We start from the raw sequence: 19,098 nt of genomic DNA on the forward strand, positions 1-19,098 counted from the left end.
TTAATTATTATTATTATATTATTAATAATAATAATAATAATAATAATAACAATAATAACAATAATAATAATAATAAATATCTGAGCTACTTGTGTAGTTTAAGTTATTTGTCCACCATCTTATTAGAATTAAAAATACACCCCAGATCATTTTAATCTTATGTTCAATATTTCCATTTCAACGCAATGTAATGACCGATACCACTTTCTCTCTGTTTATCAGCATCATGATTACAGACGCGACGAGGCCATTTCGTTTTGGAGTGAGAACCACTGTGAAGTGCAGGTGCGTGAGAAAACACCTTTCCCCACCCCAGCGGACGACGGCGAGACGAGAGGCTCACGTGGTGTTTTTGTCTGCACGCTTGGTTTGCAGTACATTCCAAACTGCAGTACTGACGGACGTCTTTTTTAATCCAGTCACTTTATCGTGAGTTTTGGAGTTTGGTTCGAGCTGAGGTTCCTGAGGTTTTATTAACATTCACCACATGTCTGTGTTCCCACGCAGTTATTTTGGACTCTCGGACTGGTTCAGCGCTTTACCGAAATAGGATTCCCAAATGTGGATATTAATAGTCACATTTTTATGTTAAGACGAGATGGGATTTTGTCCTGAAATACTTCCCCGGAACCGTGATTCTGGAATACCAAAGAGTTCTAAATGTCCTCCTAAACCCAGCCGGGATTTGGGGAATGCCTTGTGACAATGACGTGACATTCTCTTGCCGTTTTATGCGTTTTTGTTTTTTGTCTCCCAGGGAATAAGCGCGGTTCGAACCCCGGACACGCCGTTCAGAAGGACGACGCTCTTCAGCACCCCCGTCGCGCTGCAGCTGAACGACGCGACCCCTCCGCCCGAAAACTGAGCGCACACCCCCGTCGCGCAGATTTGCGCTCGTGCGTCGAAGAACGTAACCAGGATAATATATCACGTGCAGTAGTAACACCGCTTCCTCTGACGGAGGACTTCAACCGCACGCTTTGTATTCATAGGGATCAAAGTGACGCTTCATTCTAACTCCCGGAGGGCAGGTGCGGTAATGCAGCATCACACGTAAAAACATGAGGAACTATGTTCCCTTTGAAAATTTCAGCAATTTTTGGAAAAATAGGATATCAGCCCCCGTACCTTTGATGGAGTACTTTATTAAATTAGATAGATTTTTTATTCGCCCCCAGAGAGCAAGGGTGGTAATACAGCAGCACATGAAATATAGAGGCGATCGCAATAAAGTAATAAAAATTTAAAAGAGAATCAATAATAAAATTGTGAATGTGTTCACATTTCCTTGTTCCCTCCATCTTCACCCATAAAATTGAAAAATTAAATAAAATAGAAGATAGAAAAATTAGAAACGGCCCAGGGACCACCGCGTTAGGGGGGCAGGACGGGACGAGTGAAGCGTGCAGTGCCGGGATGGGAATGCGGTTCGATCCCCGCGCCCGTCCCCTCGATGGGATGCCGAACCTGAGCCCCAGCGTTCAGCCCCGATCGGCGGGAGGTCGCTGCCGTGGCGACGGGTCCTGGAGGTGACGTTGGCGCTTTTTTTTTTTTTTTTCATTTTAATTGAAATTTTTTTTTTTTACTTTTACCCCCTTGAACAACACTGGTTTTGGAATGTGCTTCGTGCCTGGAATTACCCCAATAAAAAAAAAGCAGCACGTGACTCCCATTTCCATTTATTTTTCATTTTTCCCATTTTCACCGAATTTGAATGTTCCTGAAAATTTCAGCTTCGGAATAATCGCAAACGGTCCAACGCATGCCACACTTTACACGCGCGTCGAGTGTGAGGTACGTCGTCCACGGCCGTTTTGGGCGGCGTTGCTTTCCCTCGGCCTCGGAAGCTTATTTTTCCTCGACGCGTTTTAAATACATTTACTTCTTAAAGTACTTCATTGCTTCAGCATTGAACGTTGCCGCTGCGAAGCCCCAGGAAGGTGTGTACAGAGGCCTGCACACTGGTGATAAGTTAATAGGTCATTGTGTGTGTGTGTGTGTGTGTGTGTGTGTTTGTGGGCGTGTCTGTGTGTGTGTGTGTGTGTGTGGGCGGGCGTGTCTGTGTGTGTGGTGCTACTACTATTACTCCCTTCATCTCTCTCTTCTCTCCATTCCTTTCTCTCCCTCCCCCTCTATCACTATCTCTCTCTCTCTCTATCTCGCACGCCCTCCCCCCACGCCTTGCTCTCTGCCGATCTCGCTTCCGTCTTCTCGCTACCTCTCTCTCTCGCCCTCGCTCTGTCTCCCTCCCTTTCCCTCCCTCCGCCATCATCGTCCGTTGCTCGCGCTCCCGCCCTCCTCCCCCCTCTCCCTCCCGTTCTCTCTCTCCCTCGCCCTCTCCCCTCTGTCGCTCTCTTCATCTCCCTCTCTCTCTCTCTCTCTCTCTCTCCCCACCCCGGTCGCTCTATCTTCATCTCTCGCCCTCCCTTTTGGCCTGTCTTTCTGCCTCTCTGCTTCCTCCCCTTTCTCACTCCCCCCCTTTAACTCTCCCTCTCTCCATCCCCCTCTCTCTCCCTCTCCCTTGAATAGCACCGGTGGCATGTCGGCGTGAGGGAGTGGGTGGTAATTACAGTCATGCAGGAGGAAAGGACGCACACACGCACGCGCACGCGCACACACACACGCACGCACGCACACACGCACACGCACACGCACACGCACACGCACACGCACACGCACACACACACACACACACACACACACACACACACACACACACACACACACACACACTTGACATGCCCCTGTTCCATAGCTGATAATGGGTGTCTAATGAGAGGTGATGTCATGCACACAGCAAACACAGCTGCCTGCCAGTGTTTTGATAGACTGTGTGTGTGTGTGTGTGTATGTGTGTGTGTGTATGTGTGCTGCCCTGTCTGTGCTGCCCTGTCTGTGCTCTCCCGGCGTCTGTGCTCTCCCAGCGTCTGTGCTCTCCCAGCGTGCACTGCCGCTACTTTCCCTCCATACCGTCGCTTTATTAGGCAAGCTCCATGTCAAGCACCCGAAGACGCGCCACCGCTTGGGCTCAGCAAAAGCACGACAACACCGCGTTATACGGGCGATAGGCGTGTAATATGTGGTTTCCCAAAGCGCGGCCAGGACCCGCTGAGTCTCGGAGGCGAGTCGCGCCCGTTCCGCTGGATGATTTCAAAGTTGGAATTGCTATTTTTTTTTTTTTTTCATGACACTTTTGACTGGAGAGCCTGCGTTGCGTCAACTGCGATTGTGTAATCCGTGACTGGATGTTATCTGTGTTTTTATACTGCTTGTTTATTCTCTGGCCTCTCTCTTGGAAGCCATTCGAATTTCAATGAGTCAACCTGATTTAATGAAGCTGTGATGATGATAACAAATAATAATAATGACGATGATAGTCTAATCGTTCTGCAGCGACGGAGGCCCACGAGAACCCCATCGGAGGTGTATCCGCAGCCGAGCCGACCGTATAATGCGTCTGTAACGGAATGAAAGCGGAGAAGTGAAGCGCTAATAATAGGTGGTGAAACCTCAGCGCGGTCCGGGGGATAATTTCAACACAAAGTCATTCCCAACAGGTTCTAAAAGGCAGGCTGAGCCGCTGCTGGATTCGGCGGCGCGCTCAGGTCCACTCTCTGCATAAGTGTTCGGCTCTTCCGGGAACTTCGGCGTCTTGATTGTCATGGGGTATCCAATATTTTGGCGGGGACGGCAGAAGGGCAATAACACTTGATTTTTCTCGGTTAAAATGTGTTTTTTTTTTTTTTTTTCCCACGCCGGACCCCCGTCACCGATGGAAACAGTATAGACCGTAGAGGAAAACATGCAAACACATTGGAACGACCGTTTCTCTAGTGCCAGCAAAGTAAAGTACAAAATATGAGATTTTTTGACAAAATAATTTCTGGGATTACCGCCGTAATTAAGCACCAACCGGTATTTTAAAGGCTTGATCTATCTGATTGGCTCTGTAAATGTTCCCGATGTCGGCGCGAGGCAAAGATGTTCAGGCGCAAAAAGGAACGACAAAACCTGGACGAGACGATGAGAGTGTTTTTACTAAGTTTATTGAACAAAATATCTTACAGTATCTTGGATATACATATATACATATCATCTGGTACTGTATAACACCACTGTTGAACGTTGACCTCTGCATTGACGACCATAACACTGTGCCTCCCACACTCAAAGAACGTCTCAAGGAAAAATTAATACATCATCGACTCCCAAATACACATTATACAAATCTTAATATAGAAATCACAAAAAATAAGGATTTATCATTGAAAAGTACTCTCGAGACAGAAAGGGTCTTCATAAAAACGACCCTCGCTTATTTTTCTTTCTTTTTTTTGTTTTTGTTTTTTCTTTTTTTGCAGTTTACAGTATGCAGGTAATAAACATACCCGGAATTCCCCCTCTATTCCTACGGCAAAGCACAGTCCCGTTCGCTGCCTTCTCTCCGCAGGGAATCACCGATAAAGACTTATTCTAGAACAAATAAAGAAGCGGCTCGGCCGCCGGAGCCTCCGCGGTCGCCTGGTTATCAGCGAGCCTCTCAGATGACGTACACGTCCGTCTTCTCCCCGAGAAGCCAATAGGTTCTCATTTTGCCTTTGCCCTGGAAAAACACACGGATCGATAGCTTCATCAGCGGTGGTGACTGAGGCGGGGCCGGGGGGCCGGGGGGAGGGGGTTTAGAGTTAAAAGGCTCCTTTAGGGGTGACCCCTGACATCTGTAAGGCATCCTCGCCTGAACGGTTGAAGTGATAACGCGTAGTCGGGATGAAGGAAACAACGTGGTTATTTCAATTCCCCAAGACTGAGGTCTGTACGGACGGCACGTGCAAGACATTGGTGTGAAAATACATTGACACTGGGAATAGAGATAAGCAGCCGAATTGAGGGTTTGGGGTTTTTCTCTGTTTTTGAACTTCCCCGTCTTTGCTTAAAGGTTAACTCAAGTTGTTATTCCCCCCAGGCCTTATTAAAACGTTGGCTCCCGTCATTAAACTTTGGTTGTTCAGAGCAGAACCTCGCTGGAACTTACCGCTCTGCTGCAGCTTCTCGCTACGAAACTCAGGATATACAGACATTCTATGGTATAACCCCCCCCACCCCCCTAAAAAAAGGTCATAATCGGTGCATTTTATCACGTTACTCAGGGTTCTTTTTGTGACTAGAAACAGGAGGTTGCGCCTCTTCCTGCTGTAGCCCACGCTATGCTCTGGAGTTCTAAATAAGATGTGATATCGCTGTCCTTCAAAACATGAACACGACGGCGCTGTGATGTGAGCGTCCCATTTTCGGATCGAGGGAAGGGGATAAAAAACGTTTGGGGTTCAAACGTCTGCCCCGTCGGACTGCTCCTAAGCACAGTGAGAAGCTGCGGCAGAGTGGTAAGCGTCTCAGCAGTGGAAGCGTTTGGCGAGGTTGTCGCCGTGAACAGTGATAGATGATGGGATCCGACATTTTGAAAGGGCATGAAAAAATACCCAACCTTTCCTCGAGGATTGTCCGACTCATGCGGCCTTACCTTCATTTCTACATCCCCTCGTAACTGGAGATCAAAGTAGCCGAACTCATCCAGCACTTCCTTGGTGGCTGAAGATAAGTGGATCTTCAGGGCTACACGGACAAGAACGGCAAAAAGACAAAAGGCATCACCCACGGCAACGTTAGATACGACAAGGACCAGCCTTCACCACCTCCCACGGCTGCCGTTAGGTTGCCGCACCACGCGTCAGAGCACGGAAAGCCATAAATACGATCGGTGCGCCCAAGGCCCACGGCTGACGGGACCGCTCCCTCCGCCGCAGGGAGGGCGGCCGGGCTTCCAGGCCCAGGAAGGCCTCGCCGGGCGCCGTTTTTAGACGGGCCGGACGGCGAGCTGGACTGTAAGTGCCATCAATTATTTATCAGCGGAGGCACAATACAGGAAGCAACTCAGTAGTTAATCAATACGCGCGAGGAGACGCTGCAGAAAATATCCAAGCGCCGTACGCTGACAACAGTTCCTGTCATGGCTGGTGAAGAACAACAATGTCAGAGCAAAAAATAAGAGGGATCAAATACCTCTTCTGCTTCAGGAGTATTATTATTAATAATAATAATAATAATAATAATAATAATAATAATAATAATACAGAAATTCTTAGAGTTTAAATGACTAGCTGGTGTAATTTGGTACATAGTTTGTTTATTTTTATAGATAAATATATAGATGTCTTGAACAAGAACTGTAATGAAAATATATTTTATTATATGTATTTATATGTATTTATTTTGTATATATGTATTTATTTATATGAATTAATTTGTATATATGCATTTATTTTTATGTATTCATTTTTTACTATGAATTTATTTAGTATATATGTATTTATTTATATGAATTAATTTATGTATATGTATTTATTTTTTGTATAGGAATTTATATGTATTTATTTATATGAATTTATTTAGTATATATGTATTTTCTTATAATGAATTTATTTAGTATATATGTATTTATTTATACGTATTTTTTTCTATGTATGTATTTATTTATATGAATTTATTTTGTATATACGGTAGGTATTTATTTATATGTATTTATAATAAAGTAAAAAAATAAAAAAAAGAATATGTAACTGTTTAACCAGGAGATTGAAACTCTTTTTCAAGAGAGTCAAGAAAAGCAGCAGACTCGGCACGAGGAACTTTAAAAAGATGAAGAAGGTGAAGGAGCATCTCTCATCCAGAGAGGGCGACCACAGCAAGGTCGACAAGATGAACGGAGTGAGAGTCTTTTGCAAATGTCAAAAAAAAAAACAGCAAATAATGAGCGTGCCATTATCCTGGAATGAATCTGCAGAAAAGCTGTCCCTGTTTTTTAATAGAGCTTGACATTCAGGCTCCAGCTGCAACGTGTTATATAAAGTAAAACCACCAGAGAGACAGACAGGAAACACAAGTGCATGGAGAAAATCTGATTTTATCAGAAAGTGTTAAAACATTCCTCCGCAGACAGACGGAGAGAAAGACAGACAGATGGACAGATATATACAGTAGTTGCAGACAAACTGACGGACAAAGAGAGGTAGATAGACAGACAGACAGACAGAGATAGATAGATAGAAATGGATGGATAGACAGATAGACAGACAGACAGACAGATCGATAGAGTAGATAGATAGATAGATAGATGGATAGATGGATAGACAGACAGACAGACAGACAGACAGACAGACAGACAGCTAGATAGATTGATAGACAGACAGATAGACAGATAGATAAACAGAGACACAGATACACAGAGAGACAGATAGATGATAAAAAGATGGATAGATAAAAAGTTGGATAGATAAAGAGATAGATGGATAGATGGATGATAAATAGACAAACAGATAGATAGACAGATAGACAGATAGACAGACAGTCACGATAGATAGAAAGATAGATAAAAAAATGGATGGACAGATTGAAAAATGGATGGATGGATAGACAGACAGACAGAAAGATGAAGATAGACAGATAGACAGTCAAGAAAGAGTGATAGAAAGATGGATAGATAAAAAGATGGACAGATAGATAGATAGACGGATGGATGGATAGACAGACAGACAGACAGACAGTTAGACCAACAGACAGACAAACAGTTAGACCGACAGGCAGACAGACAGACACAGACAGACAGGTAGATAGACGGACAGACAGACAGACAGACAGACAGGCAGATAGATAGACGGACAGACAGGCAGACAGACAAACAGGACAGACAGACAAACAGGACAGACAGACAGACAGTCTCACCCTCTCCGTTGGACTCCATCCGTGACGCTGTGTTGACAGTGTCCCCAAATAAACAGTATCTGGGCATTTTCAACCCGACGACCCCGGCGCAGACAGGTCCTGGAAAGCAGCGTTCAAGCACAGCGTCAGAAATCAAGGCATGAAACAGCGAAGACGGATGATGAAGCTCAACCTGAGTGCTTTTCAACGAGGACGGGGGGAAAAAAAAAAAAAAGGGAACGACTGAAGTTAAAATAAGCCGACGACGCTTTGCTTATACGGACGACGATAAGCACCTTCCCACACACGCGACTCCAAAGTCAACATGTGTCAATGAGAATATCAACAACGGTTTATTGATTTATTCACTCAGTGTTGGAAATCTGTCTTTGAAGGCGGCTTTTATTAAAGGTAGTTAGTTACACATAGTAGACAGTAATAGTTCATATTTATCACAATAACTATCCTGTGCATAGAATCATCTTGTATCCTTTATATTTATCACTATTTTCTGTTTTCTTGGTTTTGTATTTTTTTTTGGTATTTGTATAAATTTGACAATTTATTTTATTTTATTTTGACTTCACTTTTTATTATATTTTATTGCATTGTTGTTTTTGTCCTCCATTTTTTTCTGAGCGTTAAGCAATTTCTCTTATGAATACGTTTTTAACGCTAATGGTCTGTGGTGTAACCCCACCAGAACCAGAACAGTATGTGTACATGTACCTGGCGGAACGCAGTGATTCAGATTCCCATTATTTCATTAGGACTATTCCGTAATATCTAATATTCAATAAATATATATATTTTTTGTAAATACAGAAACTGCATCAGTACATTTGTGTCTGAACAATAATGAACAAAACCAAACTGGACGGTAGGTATCGTTGACAATTTTGTCCTCGAAAAGCAGAGAGTCGGCGTTGAGTCTGGTTTTACATTAGGAGTTGGAATGCGGCTCACACTGCGCCGGTGGTAAGAGCCAAAATAGCCGAAAAATGTCTCCGTTGAGAGCACTTCAGCGAGGGAGTAGTGGAGCACTTTCCTCGCACGTCCTGCCGATGTCGCCCCGACAGGAGGGCTTTTCAGCGTTGCATTATCGACGGAAGCTCAGGAGCACCCGGACGTGATCGTCACACGACACACACGCGCACACGCGTTCATCACTTCCAGAGGTGAGGAGTAATTAGTTACATCTACTCAGTTACAGGCCAATAATCCTGGCGGTAATCCCAAGACTGAAATAACCACTTTTAATCTGGACCAACCGAAACGCCCTTTCTCGTGGCTTTTCCTAGCAGCCTCGGACTCGCCCTCGTCTCGGGCTGAAAAGGCTTCGCCGGAGCCGGAGGCGTACCCGCCGCCGTCCCGGCGGGGCCTGTCGCCGTTCGGGCGGCACCCGATTAGGCAGAGTGTGACTGCCAAATACATCGGTACCATGTCGTTAAAAAAGGAAAGACTGAATAAAGAGTGAACAACTTGAAGCCTCTAAGCCCTGGTCCGCTGCGGTGGCGTCGTGTGCCGTTATTACTGCACGTTACCCAAGAAGCGTTTTAGTCCCTTTTCCATTTCAGGTCTTTTTCCACCCGAGGAACTCAGCTCCGAAAATTTGTTCCGCTCGGACAGTTCCTGGACCCCCTCAAAAAAAAAGTTAGGGGACCAGTTAGAGGAGCTTCTAGGTCTAGATGGTTCCTCGTCTCCCTCCTGCACCTCGGTGGAAAAGTGGCGTTGTTTTGAGAGAAATGTATTTTAAAGTGGAAGTACACGTAGAAGTAAAGAGCGTCTTTTTTCAGTGACGGGGAAGCCAATCTGGCCTCCCTCCGGTCCGGACTCGGGGGAGGGGGGTTAACTTAGGACCTACCCGTGTGTATTCCTATCCTGAGCCGGAGCTGGTCGTTGGGTCTGTGCCGGATCTTGAAGGTCTTGACCTGCTCGAGCAAGGCTAGCGACATCCCGGCGATCTCTCTGGCGTGGAGCTTCCCGTTCCTCACCGGCAGCCCCGACACCACCATGTAGGCGTCGCCGATGGTCTCCACCTGGCGAGAAAGGGCGATTACAAAACAAAAGACAAACAACGGCTCGCCGGTATAAGGGCAGGTCCGGGCCCTGCGACGCCCGCGGCGCAAACAATGTGAATGACATAGAAGCGTGGAGTCTTTAGGGACCGACTGGGATCACTTTGACAACAACAACAACAAGGGAGAAATGCCCCGCCTCGACTGACCTTGTATACGTCGAAATTGTCGATGATGGCGTCGAAGCAGGTGTACAGGTCGTTGAGCAGTGTCACAACCTGCGGAGGAACAGGAAGGTTGTGTTCAGGGTTTTAATGTCACTGTGTTGCAATGACAAGTTCCATGGTTAGTCGCCTATTCCTCCGCCGATGCCATTTGGGGCATTATTATTATTATTATTATTATTATTATTATTGTTATCATTATTATTATTATTATGGGAAATTATTATTATTATTATTATTATTATGGGGCGTCATTATTATTATTACTTTTATTATTATTATTATTATTATTTTTATTATTATTATTATTATTATGGGGCATACTTTTGGGGCACTCAACTAAAAGACGCAAGCGAGAGGAGACTGAATGTACTGTTCTCGTTTCATTCAATGCAGTTTTATTTTTTTGATGTTTTTCCATTAGAGGGGATTTCTCTCAACAGTTCTCTTATAATAATGTCTGCGCGTGGACTCGCTCGTGACAACCCAGAAAGGCTCCGAACCCGAATAGTCATGAAATGTTATTACGCAAATAAAGAAAGTCCTTCCACTGTGTACACAGCCGCCAGGAGTGCGTTCGTCGCCATGGTAACAAGACGGTACTATCGGCTGTTCTTCTGATCGGCTAACTGGTTAATCACAATCACCGATTTGCCAAAAAACGTTGTGATGGAGGACTTGGTCTTGGACATTTTTTTGTGTTCTGCTCTGTACATTATGTTACAAGCGAACCTGACGCCAAGCCGTAGGTTTTCCGTTGTGTTCGCGTGAGGGTTGCCGCGGTTACCGGTGTTACTGGTGTGTGACCCGCGTGTAACGGTGTGATTGTCATGAGTTTATTAATTGGTGGGAAAAAAAATCCTAACTGCGGCGTCCCTTGTTCGCAATCGAGGGAGCATTACCGGACCAATCAGGGATGAGATCATATTTAGCCCCCCCCCCCCCCCCCCGTGGCCCGCTTCAAGAGGGGCGAACCGCCGGGTATCAACCGAGGCTGGACCGAATACGGAAACGCGACTTCCTGCGGTGGAAAAAACGGCGAGTATGTGTCTGTGATTGGAACATGAATAGGAATCGGGTCACTGGTCCGTGTCTCACGCCACGAAGAGGTGTTATCATCATCATCATCATCATCATCACCATCATCCACCAAGAAAACACTGGTGGAATTTCCCTATGGGGTGGGATCCAAGCGAGGTGAAGCCCTGCCTGAGCGTGGTGTGACTCAATCCTGCGTCGGTGCACTCTCCCTCGTAGGGCCACGGCTACGTTCCACTATTTTGATTTGTAGCCCGTGTGGGAGCACTCATACCGGGAAACCATGACACACGGCGTAGGTAGAGACCCTGACGCTTGTAAAGCGCTCTCCGGCTACGCCGCGAAGAGATGGAAGTTCACCGTAACTACTAGGACACGAGCGCGAGTGTGATCACCATGTAATTATCGGCCTGCGAGCGTGGCGCGGCGGTCAGTGAGGCGGGAATGGCGACGGCGAACATAGCGCACGTCTCACTGAAGGAAGTGGATTTGCGGCGCATGAGTCATTAAGTAATTTCCCCCTGGGATTATTAAAGTATTTCTGATTCTGATTCTGATTCTGATGAGCGTACGCACGCAATACCTCACGTCTCCACTCGAAGCAAGGCACAGAAAGAAAACCTTTACTGCTACTTATTCCTATAGAAGGTTTAGCTGTGACTGAGATATACAGCTGGCTTGATATTATCGGCAAAGATGTACTTATTGTTTTTGTACTTATTTTGTCATTTGTTATGTCATTTATATTTCAATTAAAATGTTTAACTGTGTACAGTTAACCTTTTTTATTGTATATTTTCACGTTTTCATATATTTCCATTTTATTTGCTATCTTCTTTATTCCATTGCCTTATTATTATTGCCTAATGTAATTTCCCTCCTGGGATGAATAAAGTATCTATCTATCTATCCATCTATCTATCTGTCTGTCTATCTATCTATCCATACATCTATCTATGTATGAAAAGGCCTTGTACCTGTAGCGGCGTGCTCTCTGCAGACATGGAGGTGAAGCCCACGATGTCGCTGAAGTAAATGGTGACGCTGTCGAACGCCTCAGCCTGCACCGTCTCCCCGCGCTTCAGCTGCTCCGCCACCGAGCTGGTTCCAAAAAAAAACAAAAAACCCCTCATTAGTACCTTGTGCCGGGGTACCTTCAGGTAAATTCAAGTTCAAGGAGGGAGGAGACAAGACATAAGGTACATTCTTTTAGGGGCCAGATTTTCATTGTTATCGGCTTTGGGATAGGGTTCAAGATTTATTTTGGGTGAAAAACGACAGCAATAAAACAATTAAAAAAAACCAATGAAAGTAGAATACAACTCTTATCTGCACACATTTTTTCAGCCAGCAGGTTTTTCTGACATTCATCTAATTATGGACAAAAACATTTTGTAACTTGTCAAAAAATGTTGGAAAATTCAAGATCAAGATCAAAGAGGTTTATTCGTGTAACATTTTGTACCATTTTGCAACTGTCAAACCTATCGATATGTTTTCTTAGACGGCCCTGGGTAACCAGCCAAATAACCCATGCGTACTATGCCGGATTATTGAAATAATGATGGCAATTTGACAGAAATAGAGTGAACAAACTCTGATTGGTTGAGACGCTGACGGGTGGTACTGCTTCTTTTTATAGGACGACATTCAGTAATTATCTCATTCAAAGCAAAATCGACGTGGGTGTGCGGGCCACATTTGGCCCTCGGGTCGCCAGTTGAACAGCCCTGTTATAGACGATCATGAATTGAAACAAAATGAGGAAAACAAGGTTTTTTCTACAAAGCCGACATGGAAGCGCGTCCCCGTTTGCATAAGTTGTGTTTGCTACGCTCGGGGTTTCACAAGCTCAGCAAGAACTGAAAGCCTCAAAGTTGTATCCGGCACAGACTTTCCTTTCTCCATTCATTTTCGAATACCAAAGGCGAACATTTCGTAAAAATAACGGTTAGTCGTCCCTGTTTTGCACGCGCTGTGAGAAAGGCAATCTGCTGCATCTCTCAGGCCGTTCTCTGTCTGACGCAAAGGCTTGGAGTTAAGGAGAATATTCCACGGAAAGATAGAAAAGAAAAGAAACCCCCCCCCCAAAAAAACAGTGTTGAATTAGTGATGATGAACAGACGGCTCAAGGAGTCATGGGAGGCTCCCTGCTATTTGAGGCTGTCGGTTATCAGAACGCCAAAAAACCTCCATCCCCCTGTTCTCCATCCTCCCTTAATTAGCAGTTTGGCTGTCAGCTCCCTCTCCCCCTCTTCCCATTCCGTCTCATTCACATTGCACAATGGGATTTTTTAAGTTCATCCATTCAAAAAGAAAAAAAGTGGAATATACGGGAAGGGATTTCAAAGTCCGGTGCCGTTCTTTTTCTTTTTGGTGTTTTTCTGTAATTATTTCAAGGTTAGAGAGTAGAGCATCAGGGAAAGCGGGAACGGTCCTAATTCTGCGTTTTGGTCTTACTGCGGCAGGATCTGGTAGAGGAGGTTTTCGGCTTTCCTCTTCTCTTCAAGGTAGGCCTGCGTCCGCTCCTCCACCAGGTTCTCCAGGTTGTTGGCGTACTGCTCCATTCTGGACAGCAGGTTGTTGAGGATACTGGTGCTCCCTTCCCTGTGGAATAAAAAAAAAAAAAAGAACACAGAAAGGAGTTGAGCTAGTAACCTTCCTCCCAAACAACCTCGAAATAAGAATAAAATAATGACATAAACAACTTTTGGAATTTTAGAAACAAAATGATTATATAATCAACCAGCCAGTATAACCACAAAAGACCCGTCTCACATCTTTTCACATCTACCCCCAAATGCTCTGTTTAAATGTTTTTGTTTTTTTTATTTCATTTCAAAGTTAAAGTTAATCTATGTGCTACTTGGTTCAATTATTAAAAAAAATAATAATAATAATAATTCTTTGGCTGAGCCACTTGATGTTTTTAAGGAGACCCATGTTTTGGTCTCTGCTGAACATTTTATTTTCCTCTTTATTTTACTTCAGGGCTGTTTTTGTTTTTGTATTACTTTTTACAAATGTACTTAACTTAATACGGTTTACTTAAATCCTCAATTGTTTTCTTTGACCTAGCTGCTCTTCTTTTAACACTGTATTTTCTATGGGCAGTAGACTAACCAAACAACTAACCAACTAATGAAGGAATGAAGGAACGAACAAAGGAATGAACTAACAAACCAACCCACTAACCAACTAACTGAGGAACAAACAAAGGAATTAACTAACAAACTAAGGAAGGAACATATTAAGGAATGGACTAACTAACCAACTAACTGACTAACTAACTAACAAAGGAACGAACAAGGGAATTAACTAAAAAACGAAACCACTATCAATCTTAGGAACAAACAAAGGAATTAACTAACAAACTAACCCACTAACCAACTAACTAAGGAACAAACAAAGGCATTAACTAACAAACTAACAAAGGAACGAACAAAGGAATTAACCAACAAACTAGCCCACTAACCAACTAACTAAGGAACAAACAAAGGAATTAACTAACAAACTAACAAAGGAACAAACTAAGGAATGGACTAACCAACCAACTATCTGACCTACCAACTAACGAAGGAACGAACAAAGGAATTAACTAACAAACTAAACCACTAACCAACTAACTAAGGAGCAAACAAAGGAATAAACTGACAAACTAACAAAGAAACAAACAAAATGATTAACTGACAAACTAGCCCACTAACCAACTAACGAAGGAACAAACAAAGGAATTGACTAACAAACTAACAAAGGAACAAACTAAGGAATGGACTAACCAACCAACTATCTGACCTACCAACTAAAGAAGGAACGAACAAAGGAATTAACTAACAAACTAAACCACTAACCAACTAACTAAGGAACAAACAAAGGAATAAACTGACAGACTAACAAAGAAACAAACAAAATGATTAACTGACAAACTAGCCCACTAACCAACTAACGAAGGAACAAACAAAGGAATTTACTAACAAACTAAGGAACTAATTAAGGAATTTACTAACCAACCAACTTACCCAACTAACCGACTAACAAAGGAACACACAAAGATATTAACTAACAAACTTAGGAACTAATTAAGGAATGGACTAACCAACCAACTTACCCAACTAACCAACTAACGAAGGAACAAATTAAGGAATGGACTAACCAACCAACTAACCAACTACCTAAAGAACTAATTAAGGAATGGACTAACCAACCAAGTAACTGACTAACAAACTAACGAAGGAACGGATTAAGGAATGGACTCACCAACCAACTAACTGACTAACCAACGAACAAACAAGGAATTAACTGACAAACTAGCCCACTAACCAATCAACTAAGGAACAAACAAAGGAATGAACTAACCAACTAACGAAGGAAAAAAATTGAGGAATGAACTAACCAACCAACTAACCAACTAACCAACTAACAAAGGAACAAATTAAGGAATGAACTCACTAGCCAACTAACTGACTAACCAACTAACTAAGGAACAAATTAAGGAATGGACAAACTAACAAACTAACCGACCGACCAACCAACCAACCAACCAACTAACTAACTAACTAACTAACTAACTAACTAACTAACTAACTAACTAGCTAACTAACTAGCTAACCTACTAATAGCATAAATGTGTGATATGACACAATTCTTTTTTTGTTTATAATAAGTCTGGTAATTGATATTATGTTTTATTTCAAAGTACAGTTTTCAGGAGTGATGTTTGTTCAGTCGTACTAATATTCATATTTCAGTATTACTATTGAAGTTTTTGACTATTAGTATTGAAGTATAAATATCGAAATTGTCCGGAGGTGAACAATTAAATTCACGGTTCATAAAGTAAAAGTCCCTGCATGGACTGAACCAGCTGATTTCACTCATCATTCTATTAATAAGCAAATCAATAAATGGTTTCACTCAAAATACCGGGGAGGACTCTTATTTTCTAGACCTGGAAACCGATGGCGGTCATTCATTTGAACTGGATTGTGCTCCCATCGGGGCTTTTACTTTGTTGACAAATAGCAAGAGCTGCCGCCGACGACGCGAAAAGCAAACGGAACCAAACTGCAACGCACGTTGGGATTGAAGCCGCACACAGCGCTGATACATAATCAGACCCAACAGAAAGCTGCCGTCAGAAAGGAAAAAAAGAGAAAGAGAATGACGCGCACGCACGCACGCAGAAATACGCAGAGGGAACATGAAGGTGAATCATCCGCCATCGCGGCGGTTGAGAACATCAATGCTTGGCGCCTTCCGCATTTTTCTGGGTCAGATCCCGTACGTACGCCCACGTGTTGTTTAGGATTTAAAAAAACAAACAAAAATAACTTTTGAGGAAGACGTTGACGTGAGCGATGAGCACCCGACACGTAACGCAGGGTGTGCAGGGTTCATCAGAACGCTTCCTACCGTCTACGCACTAGACAAAGAGAGGTAGAAGGAAACAAATGATTTATACGGTTGGTTTTACACCGTTTCAGCCGGACGGAAAGCACTCATCAGCCAGTGATCTGCTGTGCCGTCAGCTGTGCCACCGTATCTCACCTTATCTTAATTGCGAGTCGCTGACAGAATAATTGAACCCGGGAATCGAATAACTGCATTAAATAGATCCTGTTTGAGCGTTGACAGGCGACTGCATAATCCCTTGGAAAGGGCCCGGAACTATTGTGAGGATTATTATTTGTGATAATAATTTGAGTTAATTGCTTGGATTGGACCGAGAACTCAAACCAATTCCAACCAATAAAAACCAATAATTCAGGGGGAATAATGATCGAAAGCACTGACACTGACAACACATTAACACTGACATTGAGTATAATTTTTTTTTAATTTTAATTAAATATAAATGTGTTTGCTCTATTATTTTTATTTTTTGTTTATTAAGGTAAAGCATTTTGAGCTTCATGTTGTATATAAAAGGTGCTTTAATTTTTTTTGTATTATTATTATTATTATTATTATTATTATTATTATTATTATTATAGTGTGGGTGCCTGCCTGATAAAAGGTCAGTCTCTGAGCCAGGGATTTAATCATGAATCGTAAATTTAAAATCTTTTAACAGCAGTTATTATGAAGCGTAAACTCAAGTCTATTACGATGTTGACGTGTTTCAACCTTCCACCAAATTCGCTCAAAGGAAGAAAAGAAAAGGAAGAAAAAAAAAAATTCAGATTCTGTACAATTTTAAACACTTTTAACTGAAGCAATATTTAATCCCTCGGAACACTCAATTGGACAACTTGTTTAAATGCACATTTGGCAGCGTAGGAATGACGCCAAACAGCGAGGAGCGTCATGAGCACGCCGAGGGGTTCGGCTATTCGTGGTGAGCGAGGTGTGGGTTGGGCCTGCAGCGTCCACTGCTGAAGACCCCATTTGTTACAGTGCCCTTCAGCCCGGCTCACACACACACACACAACCCCAAAATAACAAGTCATCCGTCATGTCATGTCAACAACATGCATTTGCCTAATGAAAATAGCCGGCAAAGAGTGCCTTAATATGGAGCCTTCTGAGGTGAAGGGGAGGAAATGTGTGTGTGTGTGTGTGTGTGTGTGGGGCATCACTGAGTGCACGTATATCAATCACGCGGGGCACTCTGCAGCAAGCCACTCTGAACGGAAGGCTATAGATCACAGCTCATCCCGGGATGACCATCCTGTTGGGATGCAGGGATGCAGGGGGGAGGGGGGAAGGATGAGATGGATTCCTGACACCGCTAACACCGATTTTTGGATTAACCAACATGTACAGTATGTGACGATATATGACATGGCACTGTTTAGGTTATACTTCTCTTTTATCATAAGGTTTAGTTAACTGTTAGTTTATAGTATATTTTCAAACTTTTGCAGATATCTCCATTTTTTCATATTTTGATTGTATTGCTTTATCTATCGATCTATCTATCTACATATATACAGTAAATATACATAAAATATTATATCTAAATATATACACTGTATGTATATATACTGTATGTATGTGTATATATATATATATATATAAATATAATATTATATTTTATATATGATATAATGTTCCATTATATTATATTAACATTGAATTTCTCCCCCAGAGAATTACTACTGTCACACCTTATCATATAATATGACTTTGAATATACTGTACTGTATATATGACTAGAAATTATATTGTGTAATATGAACATATTATTATGAGTACGACATTATATGAGTATATAAAGACTATATGACTACCCCTGTACATATGAGTATATTATACTGTATATGACTATCTTGTTGACTTTGACTATGTGGATACAATACATGTATATACAACTTATATCTTATATCATATATGACCATACAATGTTTATATACAGTATGTATGTGCATATAAATGACCATATATAGTCATACTTATGCCTTTTTACTGTATGTATATGTTCATGTATATACATATATATATAAATGTACAAGTATATATATATATATATGGCTTTTTTTCCTGGTTTTTCCATGATTTCTATGTTAAATTTACCTATTCTGGGTTATTCTGTAAATATATATATATATAAAATATATATTATAAATATATTCCATGTCTCCCAGATTGATTGGTATCCTGGTGCCTAGACAGAGCAGCATACCCAGCTCATCAGGGATTCCCAGCATGCTTTGCCGCCACGCCACACCGACAAGCCTGACCACGGCCGCGTTCCCAAACCCTGAACCTGTCATTCGTCATAATTAGAAACAGACGCCACTTGCGCTGGAATCTCAATATGACAATTTTCCTGACGGTCGTCTTAAGGGCAACTCCAACCGCTGGAAAAACCCCAAAACATCCTGTCGGAACAGAGGCGTGGCCACGTGCAGGAATTAGGTGAAAGGTGCCCGGTAGGATGGAGAGGGCTGGTTTTAACAAGCACGGCCATTGTGTGTGTGTGTGTGTATGCGAGAATGCAGATGCACATGTTTTGTGTGAGCGTGTGCGTCTGTGTGTGTGTATGTGTGTGTGTGTGTATATCTGGAGTTATGCAATCAGAAAAGGGGGGGGGGTCTTGAGTGCAGATACCAAGATATATA

General features: G+C 42.7%; 2 protein-coding genes across 2 annotated transcripts in view; one reads left to right on the forward strand and one right to left on the reverse strand.

The window, feature by feature from the left end:
* spag8 (sperm associated antigen 8) overlaps positions 1-1,586 on the forward strand; it is a 5,232-nt gene extending 3,646 nt beyond the window's left edge. The window contains exons 5-6 of the mRNA XM_080017850.1: positions 223-285; positions 758-1,586. Of these exons, the coding sequence (XP_079873976.1) occupies positions 223-285; positions 758-865 (171 nt within the window). The 3' untranslated portion in view covers positions 866-1,586. The remainder of the gene's footprint in view (positions 1-222; positions 286-757) is intronic.
* A 2,443-nt stretch (positions 1,587-4,029) lies between these two features.
* npr2 (natriuretic peptide receptor 2) overlaps positions 4,030-19,098 on the reverse strand; it is a 65,348-nt gene continuing 50,279 nt past the window's right edge. Inside the window, exons 16-22 of the mRNA XM_080017549.1 lie at positions 13,496-13,642; positions 12,013-12,136; positions 9,983-10,051; positions 9,620-9,794; positions 7,777-7,875; positions 5,519-5,610; positions 4,030-4,603 (exon numbers count right to left, since the gene is read on the reverse strand). Of these exons, the coding sequence (XP_079873675.1) occupies positions 4,541-4,603; positions 5,519-5,610; positions 7,777-7,875; positions 9,620-9,794; positions 9,983-10,051; positions 12,013-12,136; positions 13,496-13,642 (769 nt within the window). The 3' untranslated portion in view covers positions 4,030-4,540. The remainder of the gene's footprint in view (positions 4,604-5,518; positions 5,611-7,776; positions 7,876-9,619; positions 9,795-9,982; positions 10,052-12,012; positions 12,137-13,495; positions 13,643-19,098) is intronic.

The sequence above is a fragment of the Zeus faber genome (assembly GCF_960531495.2).
Source record: "Zeus faber genome assembly, chromosome: 17".
In the NCBI taxonomy this organism is placed as follows: Eukaryota; Metazoa; Chordata; class Actinopteri; order Zeiformes; family Zeidae; genus Zeus; species Zeus faber.